Consider the following 13,174-nt stretch of genomic DNA (forward strand, 5'->3'; position numbering starts at 1 on the left):
TTCATCAGGATTTGGGGAGATAGATGTTATTCCTGTGTTCTGTATTCACCTTCTTTTACCTAAGGTAATATGATTTGCAAGTACCAGAGCCAGGATTCAAACCTAAGGCTGTCAGAACCTTGAAGAATAGTCAGGATTTGGGTAAAGAATGAACAGCAAAGGTCAAGAAGAAACCTAAGCAGGGCAGGTGTATGGGGGTCGGGGATTGATGAGGAAACAGTCACTCCCCACCCAGAAGATGGGGCTGGGTCTTGCTGCTGAGCAGAGGTTAGAATAAGCCCCCAGTGAGTATCACGAAAAGTACCAGCCATGGGGTTCCATCAGTCACACCATGGCTTCTCAGGGTTTTAAACTGCCCCAGGACAAGATGACTAATTTAGAAGGCATTAGACAGCCGGGCGTGGTGGCTCAGGCCTGTAATCCCAGCACTTTGGGAGGCCAAGGCAAGTGGATCACAAGGGCAGGAGTTCAAGACCAGCCTGACCAACATGATGAAACCAAGTCTCTACTAAAAATACAAAAATTAGCTGGGCATGGTGGCTTGCGCCTGTAATTCCAGCTACTCAGGAGGCTGAGGCTGGAGAATCACTTGAACCCGGGAGGCAGAGGTTGCAGTGAGCCGAGATCACACCACTGCACTGCAGCCTAGGCAGCAGAACGAGACTCTGTCTCAGAAAAAAAAAAAAAGGCATTAGACTTAGGGTTAGTTAGAAAGATCTAGTTTGATGTCCTGGTGCTGTCCTCCTCGGAAACTAAAATGAGGGAAAGACAGCCTACTTTCCAAGGCCAGCTGTCAGAATTCAATGACGATAGTGTCCTAAAACGTCCTGTGTAAACTGGACAGCAACCATCCAAAACTCCACTGTTGTCACATTACCCTGAGGTAATCCACAGATTCTCTTGAAACTAGTGAGGCGGTGACTAGACTAGCACCGTCTGGAACTGCAGTAGCACCTGTGGCTTTTGAGCACCTTAAATGTGGCTAGTGCACCTGAGGAGCCAGATTCATTATTTTATTTATTCTATTCAATGTAAATGCCATACAGTATAGTCCTAGACCTTGTTTCAGATGTTGCTCAGTGAGTACCACTGAGTGGCCACTGATCCCCTCTACTTGCTCTGTATATTAGTTGGTGTGTTTGGTCTAGAAAAAGCTAAGTAGAAGGGAAATTTTGAAAACTTTGACTCTCTTCTGTGTGCCCTCCAGCCTCCGATGGAACCCCACAGGGGGAGAAAGAAAAGGAAGAAAGACCACCTGAGTTACCCCTGCTCAGTGAGCAGCTGAGCTTGGACGAGCTATGGGACATGCTGGGGGAGTGTCTAAAGGAACTAGAGGAATCCCATGACCAGCATGCTGTGCTAGGTAAGTTGTGGGCTAAAGGCCCAGGTCCCAACCCACTGGTCTGCTCTGGGGACCTTCCTACCAGCTTGTTTTTCTTCCTTCCAAGTTATTCCTCTCAGTGTCTCTGTAATGAGAATTCAAAAGAGAAGCGTTTTTTCTCTGACCTCAGTATAAAAAAGATTGACCTTTTAATAGCTGGTGTCTTGCACTTTGTAGAGAAGGTGAATCTTTATAACTGGTTACCTATCCCATTTTTCTTTGGCTTCAAGGAAGTTCCTCTGTGACTTGGTTCTACTATCATATTTCCCTGCAAGTTCTCATTGTTTCTACTTTTTTTTTTTTTTTTTTTTTTTAAATCAGAAATGAGGTTTCACTATGTTGCCCAGGGTGATCTCAAACTCCTGGGCTCAAGCAATTTTCCCACCTCGGCCTCCCAGATTGCTGGGATCATAGGTGTGAGCCACCACACCTAGCCTAGTTTTCATTATTTCTTCTTCCATATTTATTTTTATAATTTGTTTTTGAGGGCAAACAGGTTTGCATGTTGAAGTTTGCAAAGTAAAATGTTACTTTCCCATCATTCCTACCCCTAGTGCTACAGCCTGCCGTCGAGGCCTTCTTTCTGGTCCATGCCACAGAGCGGGAGAGCAAGCCTCCTGTCCGAGACACCCGTGAGAGTCAGCTGGCACACATCAAGGACGAGCCTCCTCCACTCTCCCCTGCACCCTTAACCCCAGCCACACCTTCCTCCCTTGACCCATTCTTCTCCCGGGAGCCCTCATCTATGCACATCTCCTCAAGCCTACCCCCTGACACACAGAAGTTCCTTCGCTTTGCAGGTACAGGGAACTTTTAGGCTGCCAGGTGTAGAAGGCTTCATTTCAAACAGTATTGTTCCATACAATTAATCCTTAGCGATTCCAGAGGGGGGAGGGGGGAGAGAGAGAGAGAGAGTGTGTGTGTGTGTGTGTGTGTGTGTGTGTACACACCTGTGTATGTAAACCCTGCATGGTTTCCCATGGCCTCAGGATACTCAGATTTAGAATAGAAATGCTCAGATTCACGTTCACAGCTCAAGGGTTGGCCCTTGGTTTTCATTAGTCCTTTTAGAGCCCTGAAATAGGGAAGAGGAAGGAAGAGAGAGTTACTAGCTGGTTGGCTGTCTTACAGCTTCTGGGGCCCATGATGTGCTTAATTCTCGCTGTCACTTCTCCCCTCAGAGACTCACCGCACTGTGTTAAACCAGATCCTACGGCAGTCCACGACCCACCTTGCTGATGGGCCTTTTGCTGTCCTGGTAGACTACATTCGTGTCCTCGACTTTGATGTCAAGCGCAAGTATGTGTGCTGAATATTGGGGGGTGGAGGGGTGGTGAGAACTCCTCAAATGGTAACTCGCCTCTGAAGTTACTCTTGAGGCCACAAGTTTCCTTTGGTGGCAGCACTTGGAATATAGTGGTGGTGGGGAGGGAAGAGACAGCTGTACCATTGATGGCCATCATACCTAAATACTCCTTGGGCTTCTCCACCCCATCTGCATTTTTCATCAGCAAAGCAGAGTCACATGATTTTTGAACCACACGATTTCTAAAGTTCTGTTTCATCCTTTGGGGGTAGTACAGGAGGCACAGGTGGCCATAGTACATGCACAGCAGGGTTCCAGGGCTTCCACAACACTCCTGGAGTCTTCCCTATGCCTCTCCTCCTCCTCGTGCATGTGTACATGCTTACCTGCTTGTGGGAGAAATCACATGTCACAATCTTTGTGGGTCCTTACTCAGTGGAGGTAAGAAAAATTTAGAGTTGGTAATGAGTGATCTACCTCTCCCAACTACTGGGCATTTCCCAAACAGTGGGGAGCAGAGATCAAAGTGTTTGGAGGATAGAAGAAGCATCATTGTGGAAGGTCTTCCTAATCACACAAACAAATTTGTTCTGCCACCCTTAATCCTGTCTTCCTTCCTTTTCTACCTCCCAAGATATTTTCGCCAAGAGCTGGAGCGTTTAGATGAGGGGCTCCGGAAAGAAGACATGGCTGTGCATGTCCGTCGTGACCATGTGTTTGAAGACTCCTATCGTGAGCTGCATCGCAAATCCCCTGAAGAAATGAAGAATCGATTGTAAGGGCCCAGGAACGGAGAAAAGATGGCGGGTGGGAGGTGGGGCCTCCTGCACAGTAGTGATGGCTTGCTCTAGCCTCAAATTTGGGGAGGTGCTGCCTAAATTTGAGGCAGGAAAGTCTTTGGTGTTTATAAAGATATACCTGCTGGCTTTGCAATGAGAGCTTTACCATTGCTGTACTAGGAATGCCCATGTATGAGTGGCTCCACCAAACTGGTAACTGCTCACTGGTGATTCTGAAGCCACCTAGAGGAGATCAGCAGTTTTTGATACTGAGCATAGGAGCTGATGAGATGAAAGACCTATTCAAGTCATTTAATGATTCCTCCCCATCTCTTGTGTGGGCTCACGAATCTGTGTAATCACAAGAAGTCAGGGAGTCTCCCTAGACAAACTATATGCCATGTTCTTCCACCAAATACCTTTAAAGAATTAGGACTCTGGGCTTATCCCTCTCTAATACCACTTTTCTCCCCTCCCGACTTAACCTAAGCAAGCCTTCATTTATTCCTCTGATACCTTTCCTATTGGTGTTTTCCGGAATATCTGTTAACCTTGACTATTCTGGGACATCTCTGTCAATGGTGCTTTTGTTTGGTCCCAGATCTCCACCCCACTTCTGGGCTGTCCTGGCACTCTCTGTTCACCTCTTCATCTGACACTGCACCCCCAGACACTGCTTCACAGTCTCACACTCACACAAATGACTGGATGTATCCTGGGTTTTCTGCACAGCTCTTTTCTGCTTCTGCTTTCTTATGCAGGTATATAGTGTTTGAAGGAGAAGAAGGGCAGGATGCTGGCGGGCTCCTGCGGGAGTGGTACATGATCATCTCTCGAGAGATGTTTAACCCTATGTATGCCTTGTTCCGTACCTCACCTGGTGATCGAGTCACCTACACCATCAATCCATCTTCCCACTGCAATCCCAACCACCTCAGCTACTTCAAGTTTGTCGGACGCATTGTGGCCAAAGCTGTATATGACAACCGTCTTCTGGAGTGCTACTTTACTCGATCCTTTTATAAACACATCTTGGGCAAGTCAGTCAGGTGAGAATGAGGCATAGTCCTGGGACTATCCTCAGTCTTGGGGGTCTTGTATTTTTGTGTCCCATCCTTGTGCTCCCTCTTCCCCCCACCCACAAACCATGACCCTGTATAATTGTGTTTTTCTAGATATACAGATATGGAGAGTGAAGATTACCACTTCTACCAGGGTCTGGTTTATCTGCTGGAAAATGATGTCTCCACACTAGGCTATGACCTCACCTTCAGCACTGAGGTAGGTCAAGAAATCCTAATCACAGCACATTCCAGCCAGTATAGAAGATCCATTCCAGGTTCACCTTAGAACTAGCACTGCGTGACTTTCTCATAGTTCTAGGGAAGCATCTTGACTTCTTAAAGCTGCAGCAGGTGTTTGTGAGTGACATCACAAACAGGAAAACCAGGATTTGCAGGCCATTCCCTAGTTTCACCTTTATTTAAAAAATAAATAAATGAATAAAATGCTCTAGTACATAATTCTTCATTACCAAGGGTGAATGTAGAAATTTTGTACACCAGCTATTGATTGTAGAAAAATTCTACAAATGTAAGTGAGGGGTAAATGAAGGTAATTAAGGTTACTCTTCTCCCAAATTGTTTTCGTAAGAGATTACATTCCGTTATGTAAGTTAGCCATTTCCTTTTCCCTTTTACCACTGACAGTTGCCTTACTCTCTTCTGGCTTCTTTGTGGGTCTTAGAGCCAAAGAGTATTTTCCTCTTTCCTACCCAAAGCCTTTCCCTATCAGGCGAGTTGCTAGCTGTGAGTAGTGAAAAAAGTCACTGTTTTGTATGGACTTGCCTCATCTCTCTGCCCAGGACATGGCAAGGGGTTTAGGGTGTGTTCCTAGGTATCTAATCCCATCCTAGACGAAGTCTGATATGTATGATTGGTGTTTTGGTTGTTCTAGGTCCAAGAGTTTGGAGTGTGTGAAGTTCGTGACCTCAAACCCAATGGGGCCAACATCTTGGTAACAGAGGAGAATAAGAAGGAGTATGTACACCTGGTATGCCAGATGAGAATGACAGGTAGGGGAAATGTTCCTAGTCCTCTAGTTGCTCAATATGAGAAGAGGTCAGACTTGATTCGTTTGATAGGCATGTTTTGTTTTCCTCCACTATGACAAAGCCACAAATACCTTGCACAAAAGACAAAACACTTGATCAAAAATACTTAACTTTGGGCGTGGTGGCTCATGCCTGTAATCCCAGCACTTTGGGAGGCCAAGGCGGGTGGATCAGTTGTGGTCAGGAGTTTGAGACCAGCCTGGCCAACATGGTGAAACCCCGTCTCTACTAAAGTAAAAAATTAGCCGGGTGTGGCAGCGTGTGCCTGTAGTCCCAGCTACTTGGGAGGCTGAGGCAGAAGAATTGCTTGAACCTGGGAGGTGGAGGTTGCAGTGAGCTGAGATTGCACCACTCTACTCCAGCCTGGGTGACAGAGTGAGACACCGTCTCAAAAAAAAAAACAAGACCAAACAAACAAAAAAACACCACTGGGCACAGTGGCTCACACTTCTAATCCTAGCACTTTGGGAGGCTGAGGCAGGAGGATAGCTTGAGTCCAGGGAGTTGAGACTAGCCTGGGCAAAATCAACCAGGCGTGGTGGTGCATGCCTGTAGTCCCAGCTAACAGTGGTAGATGGGAGCCAGACTGGGGATCTCTGACCTCTACAGTTGTGTGAGTTTAGAAATCATGTGGCTTTTTGGTTATCTCACCAGGAGCCATCCGCAAGCAGCTGGCAGCTTTCTTAGAAGGCTTCTATGAGATCATTCCAAAGCGCCTCATTTCCATCTTCACTGAGCAGGAGTTAGAGCTGCTTATATCAGGACTGCCCACCATTGACATCGATGATCTGAAATCCAACACTGAATACCACAAGTACCAGTCCAACTCTATTCAGGTGAGCTGCTGCTGGCATCCCTCTTCATATGGTCCTCTCATATGGTCCTCTAGGCAATGCTAGTTTGTGTGATAACAAATAAACCAGTAGTACTCTTAGAGGACGGTGCATGTAGAAGACAGTCTACCTATATCTAACTCTGTTCTCCTGGAGCATAGCCGACTTCTCTTGGCCATCTTATGAATGAAAGGGACTAAAGCTCATCCCACAGAAGGGACTTGCCTCAGATACCAAGTCCAGTCCTATTTCCCAGATTCCATCCCCCTACCCTGCTTCTAGGAGCTTTCTACCTAACACTGGCTTCATGGGTCCTTTCTTACAGATCCAGTGGTTCTGGAGAGCATTGCGTTCTTTCGACCAAGCTGACCGTGCCAAGTTCCTCCAGTTTGTCACGGGTACTTCCAAGGTACCCCTGCAAGGCTTTGCTGCCCTCGAAGGCATGAATGGCATTCAGAAGTTTCAGATCCATCGAGATGACAGGTCCACAGATCGCCTGCCTTCAGCTCACACATGGTAAAAGGAAGGGTTTGTTTCTCCTTTTCAGCGCTTAGATTGAGCTTGCATACTTGATGTTTTCAGGACCCTACCCAAGATTGGGAACGCAAATGTGGCTGAGTCCTGGACCTTGGGTAACTCACAATTTGGTGTTTCTATGGAGGTGATGTTTGAGATGAGATGTGCTAGACACAGTGGGGGCTGGGGAGACACTGGCAGGTAAACAGCACCACAAGAGAGCATGGTGTATTCCAGGACCAGCGTGACTGGAGCAAGGAGGAGTTGCAGGGAGCAGAAGTCTAAAGAGCTCAGCAGAGTGACTCTGAAAACCTCCTTCAAGTTTGCACTTTAGCCTGTGGGCGAGTGAGGCCAGGGTGTTTAAGGAGGAGTGACAGGGTCAGATTTTTGGTTTTGGTGCCCGATTGCCAGTTTGGGAGCCAGATAAAGGAGGGCAGACTGGGCTGAGACAAGATTGGGAGTCATCAAGAAGCAGGGAGTTGGTTTCTTCAGGGAGGGGAGGGGCTGGTGGGCACCATGGGAACACACAGGTTTGGTTATCTGTCATCCCTCACCACGAACTGATCTTTCTTCTTTCCTTAGTTTTAATCAGCTGGATCTGCCTGCCTATGAGAGCTTTGAGAAGCTCCGCCACATGCTACTATTGGCTATCCAGGAGTGCTCTGAAGGCTTTGGGCTGGCCTAATAAGGCCCTGCCCACCTCTGTGGGTTTTTTTTTTACCATTGTTGGACCTGGGGAGGGGGGAGTTAAAAAAAAGAACCAGAAAGAAATTGTCAAAAACCAATAAATGAAATCCACCAACTCACCGTGTGTGTCCCAGCTGCCCCATCTTCCCCAGCGCATACCTATTCCTCTTCTCATTCTCTCCCTGCCACCTGTTTCCTCACCTTCTCTCCCCTTTCCATGCCGTCCATGATCCCCGCCCCATGTGTTTAAAAGGCAGTAGCCTTTGCAGGGACCTGTCTGTCCCAACTGTTTGAACAGTGTGCTCCTCAGATTCTGTGTTCAGAAGGATTTGCTGCATTGAGACTTGAAACCTTTGGATAGGGGAAAAAATTATATATATATATATTTTTTTGTTCTGTTTGCATTTCTTAATTTGTGCTTGGAATGTGTTGATGTGCACAGCTAATGATTCAATGCGAGACAAGATTGGCGTCTGTGTTGTGGAGGTTTCAAATAAAGAGCACTCTTCATAACTTACTTTTCACAATGGAGTTTTTTTCAAACTTTTAAAAAAAAAAAAAAAACTCTTAAGCACATGCTAGGCATCTGGAGAAAATATCCGAATGGATTCTCCAGGAAACCATCCCTGCCCGACCCGCTTGTCCACCTGCCTCCACCACTGGTGCAACTTCATCCTTCAGAGTCAGTTTCTGCAGTCAGGAGAGATTGGCAGTTCACCAGAAATTGGGGGTGGGGGCATCTGTTTTTTTTAGAATGGGAGCTGCACTTGGGGATGGTGATGGTGTTAGAGATTGCAGCCTAGGACAAAGCATCACCTTGCTCAAGGGGAACAAACTGCAGCAGGTTGTACAAAACAGAGCTCACTTGACCCAGCCCAGGGTTTTACTTGGTGAGCCTTTCCAGTAGTCCTGAGTCTGGGGCTCAGTTTTAGGTTTTTATTTCATTAATGTTTGTTTATTTCTAATAAATTTTAATAAGCAAGTAATTTAGGTCACCAGAAGACCATTTTTTTTGTTTGTCTACTTTTGTTGTCACTCCCTCTCTCATCATCTGTCTGCCAGTCTGTTCACAGATCACCTTGTAGTCCCTCATGGTTTTTACTCCAGTGCTTAAAGCTGATCTGAGGACTTCGATGGTTCCAGCCTTCAAAGAAAAAAATAATTTAATAAAAATTTAGTTAGAAAAAATATCCCCAAGTGGTGCTTGCCTTGTGTGGTTTTTCTCATTCCCTGAGGGTGCTACTTCTGAACAGATTGTCCCTTTGACCTTGTCCCAAAGTGTGGGTCTAGGAAAGCAAGGGTGTGTCTTTAACCTGATCCCCTGGTCCTGGAGCCAAGGCTGCTAGCCATTTCCCCCTTTTTTAGTGTTTCCACTCTTGTGCCTGGCCCTTCTGAGAAGGCAGGGGAATTGCCCCGTCCCTGTTACTGAGCTTCTAGTAGGGAGGTGAAGACAGTGATTAGTTTTGTGACACATAGAAGTGCCTGGCCTAGCCTCGAGAGTCAGGGAAAGCTTTCCATCGTCAGTGCACTTGGATTGCAGCCTAAAGCTGTGTAGGAGTTGAGGTTAAGCACGGAGGGGTCATACAATTCAAGGCAGCAGGAGTTTAGTTGCTTAGAGTCCAGAGGGACTTTAAAGGAGAGAGAGACCAGGTGCGGTGGCTCACACCTGTATTTCCCAGCACTTTGGGAGGCTGAGGCGGGTGGGTCACCTGAGATAAGGAGTTCAAGACCAGCGTGGCCAAAACGGCAAAACCCTGTCTCTACTGAAAATACAAAAATTAGCTGGGCGTGCTGGCAGGCGCCTGCAGTCCCAGCTGCTGGCGGTCCTAGCCACCGCGCCAGTCCCAGCCAGGTGCTGTGACACACGCCTGTAATCCCAGCACTTTGGGAGGCTGAAGCAGGAGAATTGCTTGAACCCAGGAGGCGAAGGTTGCAGTGAGCTGAGATCACGCCATTGCACTCCAGCCTGGGTGACCGAGTGAGACTCAGTCTCAAAAAGAAAAAAAAAAAAGGAATAAGCAGAAAGAGTAGAATTTGTCAATAAGCAATAAGATTAACTGGTTCTTTGAAATAAAGGTCTGGCAGGTAATTTAAATTTGAAAGTAAAGGGGATTCCTGGGTTGGAGGTTGGGGGTTGGATGTGGAAGCTGGGAGTACAGATGAAATAATCCTGTGGGAAATGGAAGCAAATCTCATTCAGTGGGATACTACAGAAACAGAACATGATCAAGTATGATTTGCCCCTGGGATATGTGTAATGTGATATTAATCACCTGTCAGATGAGAAACATTGTCCATAGATGGCAAGGCATTTGTTCACATTCAAGAACCATTCCTGGCAACCTTTAAAGGTAAAGTTCCTAGCTCGATAGGTAGTTTCAGACCAACAGCCAACATCACACTTGAAAGATAAGGTGGCTAATTATCACCATTAGTGCTGCTCTGCTATTCTGCAGTTTTCTATTTCAGTAAAACAGGAAACAAATGGTATAACTGTTAAAGAGAAACCATTTGCTAACAGAGTCAAAAGTTATTGAAGCGGGGCATGGTGGTTCATGCTTTGTAATCCCAAGGCTTTCAGAGGCCAACGTGGGAGGATTGCTTGAGTTCAGGAATTCAAGGCCAGCCTGGGCAACATAGCAAGACCTCCCCTCTACTAAAATTTTTTAAATAAATCTAGGCATGGTGGCACACACCTGTAGTCCCAGCTACTCAGGAAGCTGAGGTGGGATGATCGCTTGAGCCCCAAAACTTAAGGCTGCTATGAGCTATGATCATGCCATCGCACTCCGGCCTGGGAGACAGCAAGACCCTGTCTAAAAAAAAAAAAAAAGTATTGGAACTTAAAACAGTCTAGCAAGAAACTTGGCTATAATGAACAAATTATTCACATAAACTTATTATCTAACATAAATGTGAATTGTAACAAATTCCTACAATGGAGTCCTACACAGTAGTAAAAATATCAATTGCATACATCACATGCACAATCTCAATGATAAAGTTTCAGGCTGAGCGTGGTGGTGTGTGCCTGTAGTCCCAGCTACTTGGGAAGCTGAGGCGGAATTATCACTTGATCCTGGGAGGGAGGTCAAGGCTGCAGTGAGCTGAGATCATACCGCTGCACTCTAGCCTGGGCAGCAAAGTGAGACCCTATCTCAAAAAAAAAAAAAAAAGTTTCAGGAGGGTACATACATATGAGACCTGCTTAAAAGTTGCAAAATCATGCAATATGTGTAAAGAGTATGAAAAACCATGAGGATGATAAAATCTTGCACAATGTTCAGGATAAGTTATGGGACAATGCAGGGGTAGACAGAAGGGGATGTGACTGGGAAGAGGCACATTACACAGGGCTTCAACTACATTGGTGATGTTTTCTCTTTTTTTTTTTTTTTGAGACAGTCTCGCTTTGTCACCCAGGCTGGAGTGCGGTGGCACATGATCGGCTCACTGCAACCTCCACCTCCCAGGTTCAAAAGATTCTCCTGCCTCAGCCTCCCGAGTAGCTGGGACTTTGGGCGTGCACCACCACACCTGGCTAATTTTTTTAAGTTTTAGTGGAGTCAGAGTTCATCATGTTGGCCAGGCTAGTCTCCAACTCCTGGCCTCATGTGATCTGCCCACCTCAGCCTCTAAAAGTGCTGGGATTACAGATGTGAGCCACTGCACCTGGCCTTTTTCTTTCTTTTCTTTTCTTTCTTTTTTTTTTTTTTTTTTTGTAATTTTTTTTTGTCTTTGTTACAGAGTCAGAGTCTCAACTCTGTTGCCCAGGCTGGAGTGCAGTGGTGCAATCCCGGCTCACTGCAACCTCTACCATCAGGGCTCAAGCCATCCTCCCACCTCAGTCTCCCAAGTAGCTGGGGCTACAGGCACATGCCACCACACCTGGCTGATTTTTGTGTTTTTTGTAGAGACATGGTTTCACCATGTTGACCAGGCTGGTCTCAAACTCCTGGGCTCAAGTGATCCACCCACCTTGGTCTCCCAGAGTTCTGGGATTACAAGCAGGAGCCACCGCGCCCCGTGATGTTTTGTTTCTTAAGCTGGGTTGTGCTGGGTACGTGAGTGAATGTTCCTTATAATACTATGTACTATGAAACTTCATAACTTTTATACATCTGAAATGTTTCATAACACCCTTTTTGAGATATAAAATTTATTAAATTTTACAATGCATTTGAGGTAGGTAGCAGGAAGATATCAGTCCTGTTCAGTAAAAATTATAGGAGGCCATTGGTTTGAACTAAGCTCCTGCATAGGCTCCAACAGACCAAACAAAATAAAAATGGAATCACCCATACTAAAGTTCCACTTCACCAAACCTAAACTAAGTTATTACCTGACCTTCCAACAAATCAGGAGAAAGAGATAACATCCAATTTCCCCAGCAAGTCAGTTTAAATCTTCAATCAGCATGATAATAAAGCTCCCTCTGCTTTAATCCTTACACAAAAAAGCCTGAAGTTACCTGATGCTAACTACAACTGACCCTTGAACAACGTGGGGGATAGGGGACTGACCAACCATCCGTGCCACTGAAAGTCTACATATGATTTTGGACTCCCCCAAAACTAGCCAGGCGCAGTTGACTCACACCTGTCATCCCAACATTTTGGGAGGCCAAGGCAGGAGGATCACTTAAGCCCAGGAGTTCAAGACCTGCTTGGACAATACAGTGAGACCATGTCTCTACAAAAAATATAATAATTAAAAAAAAAAAACTGGCTGGGCTCGGTGGCTCACCCCTGTAATTCCAGTACTTTGGGAGGCTGAAGTGGGCAAATCATGTGAGCCCAGGAGTTTGAGACCAGCCTGGGCAACATGGTTAAACCCCGTTTCTACAAAAAATACAAAAAAAAATTAGCTGGGTATGGTGGTGCACACCTGTAGTCCCAGCTACTCAAGAGGCTGAGGTGGGAGGATCGCTTGTGCTGGGAGGCAGAGAGGTTGCAGTGAGCCAAGATCATGCCACTGCACTCCAGCCTGGGTGACAGAGTGAAACACCATTTAAAAAAAAAAAAAAAAACTTAAATAACTAATAGCCTACTCTTGACCAGAAGCCTTACTAATAACATAAACAGTCTGTATTAGTCTGTTTTCACATCGCTATAAAGAACTGTCTGAGATTGGGTAATTTCTAAAGGAAAGAGGTTTAATTGACTCACAGTTCTGCCTGGCTGGGGAGGCCACAGGATACTTACAATCATGGCAGAAAGCAAAGGAGAAGCAAGGCACCTTCTTTGCAAGATGGCAGGAGAGAGCACAGGGGAAACTGCCACTTTTAAGCCATCGGATGTCATGAGAACTTCCTCACTGTCATGATAACAGCATGGAGGAACCACCCCCATCATCCAATCACCTCCCACCAGGTCCCGCCCTCGACACATGGGATTACAATTCAAGATGAGATTTGGGTGGGGACACAGGGCCAAACCATATCATTCCACCCCTGGCCCCTCCAAATCTCATGTCCTGTTCACATTTCAAAACAAATTATGGCTTCCCGACAGTACCCCAAAGTCTTAACTAATTCCAGCATTAACTCAAAAGTCCGAG

General features: G+C 46.1%; 1 protein-coding gene across 25 annotated transcripts in view; it reads left to right on the top strand.

Moving 5' to 3' along the window:
• Positions 1 to 8,179, top strand: part of HUWE1 (HECT, UBA and WWE domain containing E3 ubiquitin protein ligase 1) — a 154,070-nt gene extending 145,891 nt beyond the window's left edge. For 21 of the 25 annotated variants that reach the window (XM_031660829.1, XM_031660830.1, XM_031660834.1 and 18 more), the window contains 10 exons: positions 1,208 to 1,363; positions 1,936 to 2,181; positions 2,563 to 2,680; positions 3,322 to 3,462; positions 4,228 to 4,515; positions 4,642 to 4,747; positions 5,423 to 5,540; positions 6,234 to 6,415; positions 6,738 to 6,928; positions 7,511 to 8,128. In XM_031660829.1, the coding sequence (XP_031516689.1) occupies positions 1,208 to 1,363; positions 1,936 to 2,181; positions 2,563 to 2,680; positions 3,322 to 3,462; positions 4,228 to 4,515; positions 4,642 to 4,747; positions 5,423 to 5,540; positions 6,234 to 6,415; positions 6,738 to 6,928; positions 7,511 to 7,613 (1,649 nt within the window). In that variant the 3' untranslated portion in view covers positions 7,614 to 8,128. Of the gene's footprint in view, positions 1 to 1,207; positions 1,364 to 1,935; positions 2,182 to 2,562; positions 2,681 to 3,321; positions 3,463 to 4,227; positions 4,516 to 4,641; positions 4,748 to 5,422; positions 5,541 to 6,233; positions 6,416 to 6,737; positions 7,045 to 7,510 lie in introns of those variants that run through there. The other 4 variants (XR_004180758.1, XR_004180757.1, XR_004180755.1 and 1 more) reach the window with 3 other exon arrangements.
• Positions 8,180 to 13,174: the final 4,995 nt, after the last annotated feature.

The sequence above is a fragment of the Papio anubis genome, chromosome X (genome assembly GCF_008728515.1).
Source record: "Papio anubis isolate 15944 chromosome X, Panubis1.0, whole genome shotgun sequence".
In the NCBI taxonomy this organism is placed as follows: domain Eukaryota; kingdom Metazoa; phylum Chordata; class Mammalia; order Primates; family Cercopithecidae; genus Papio; species Papio anubis.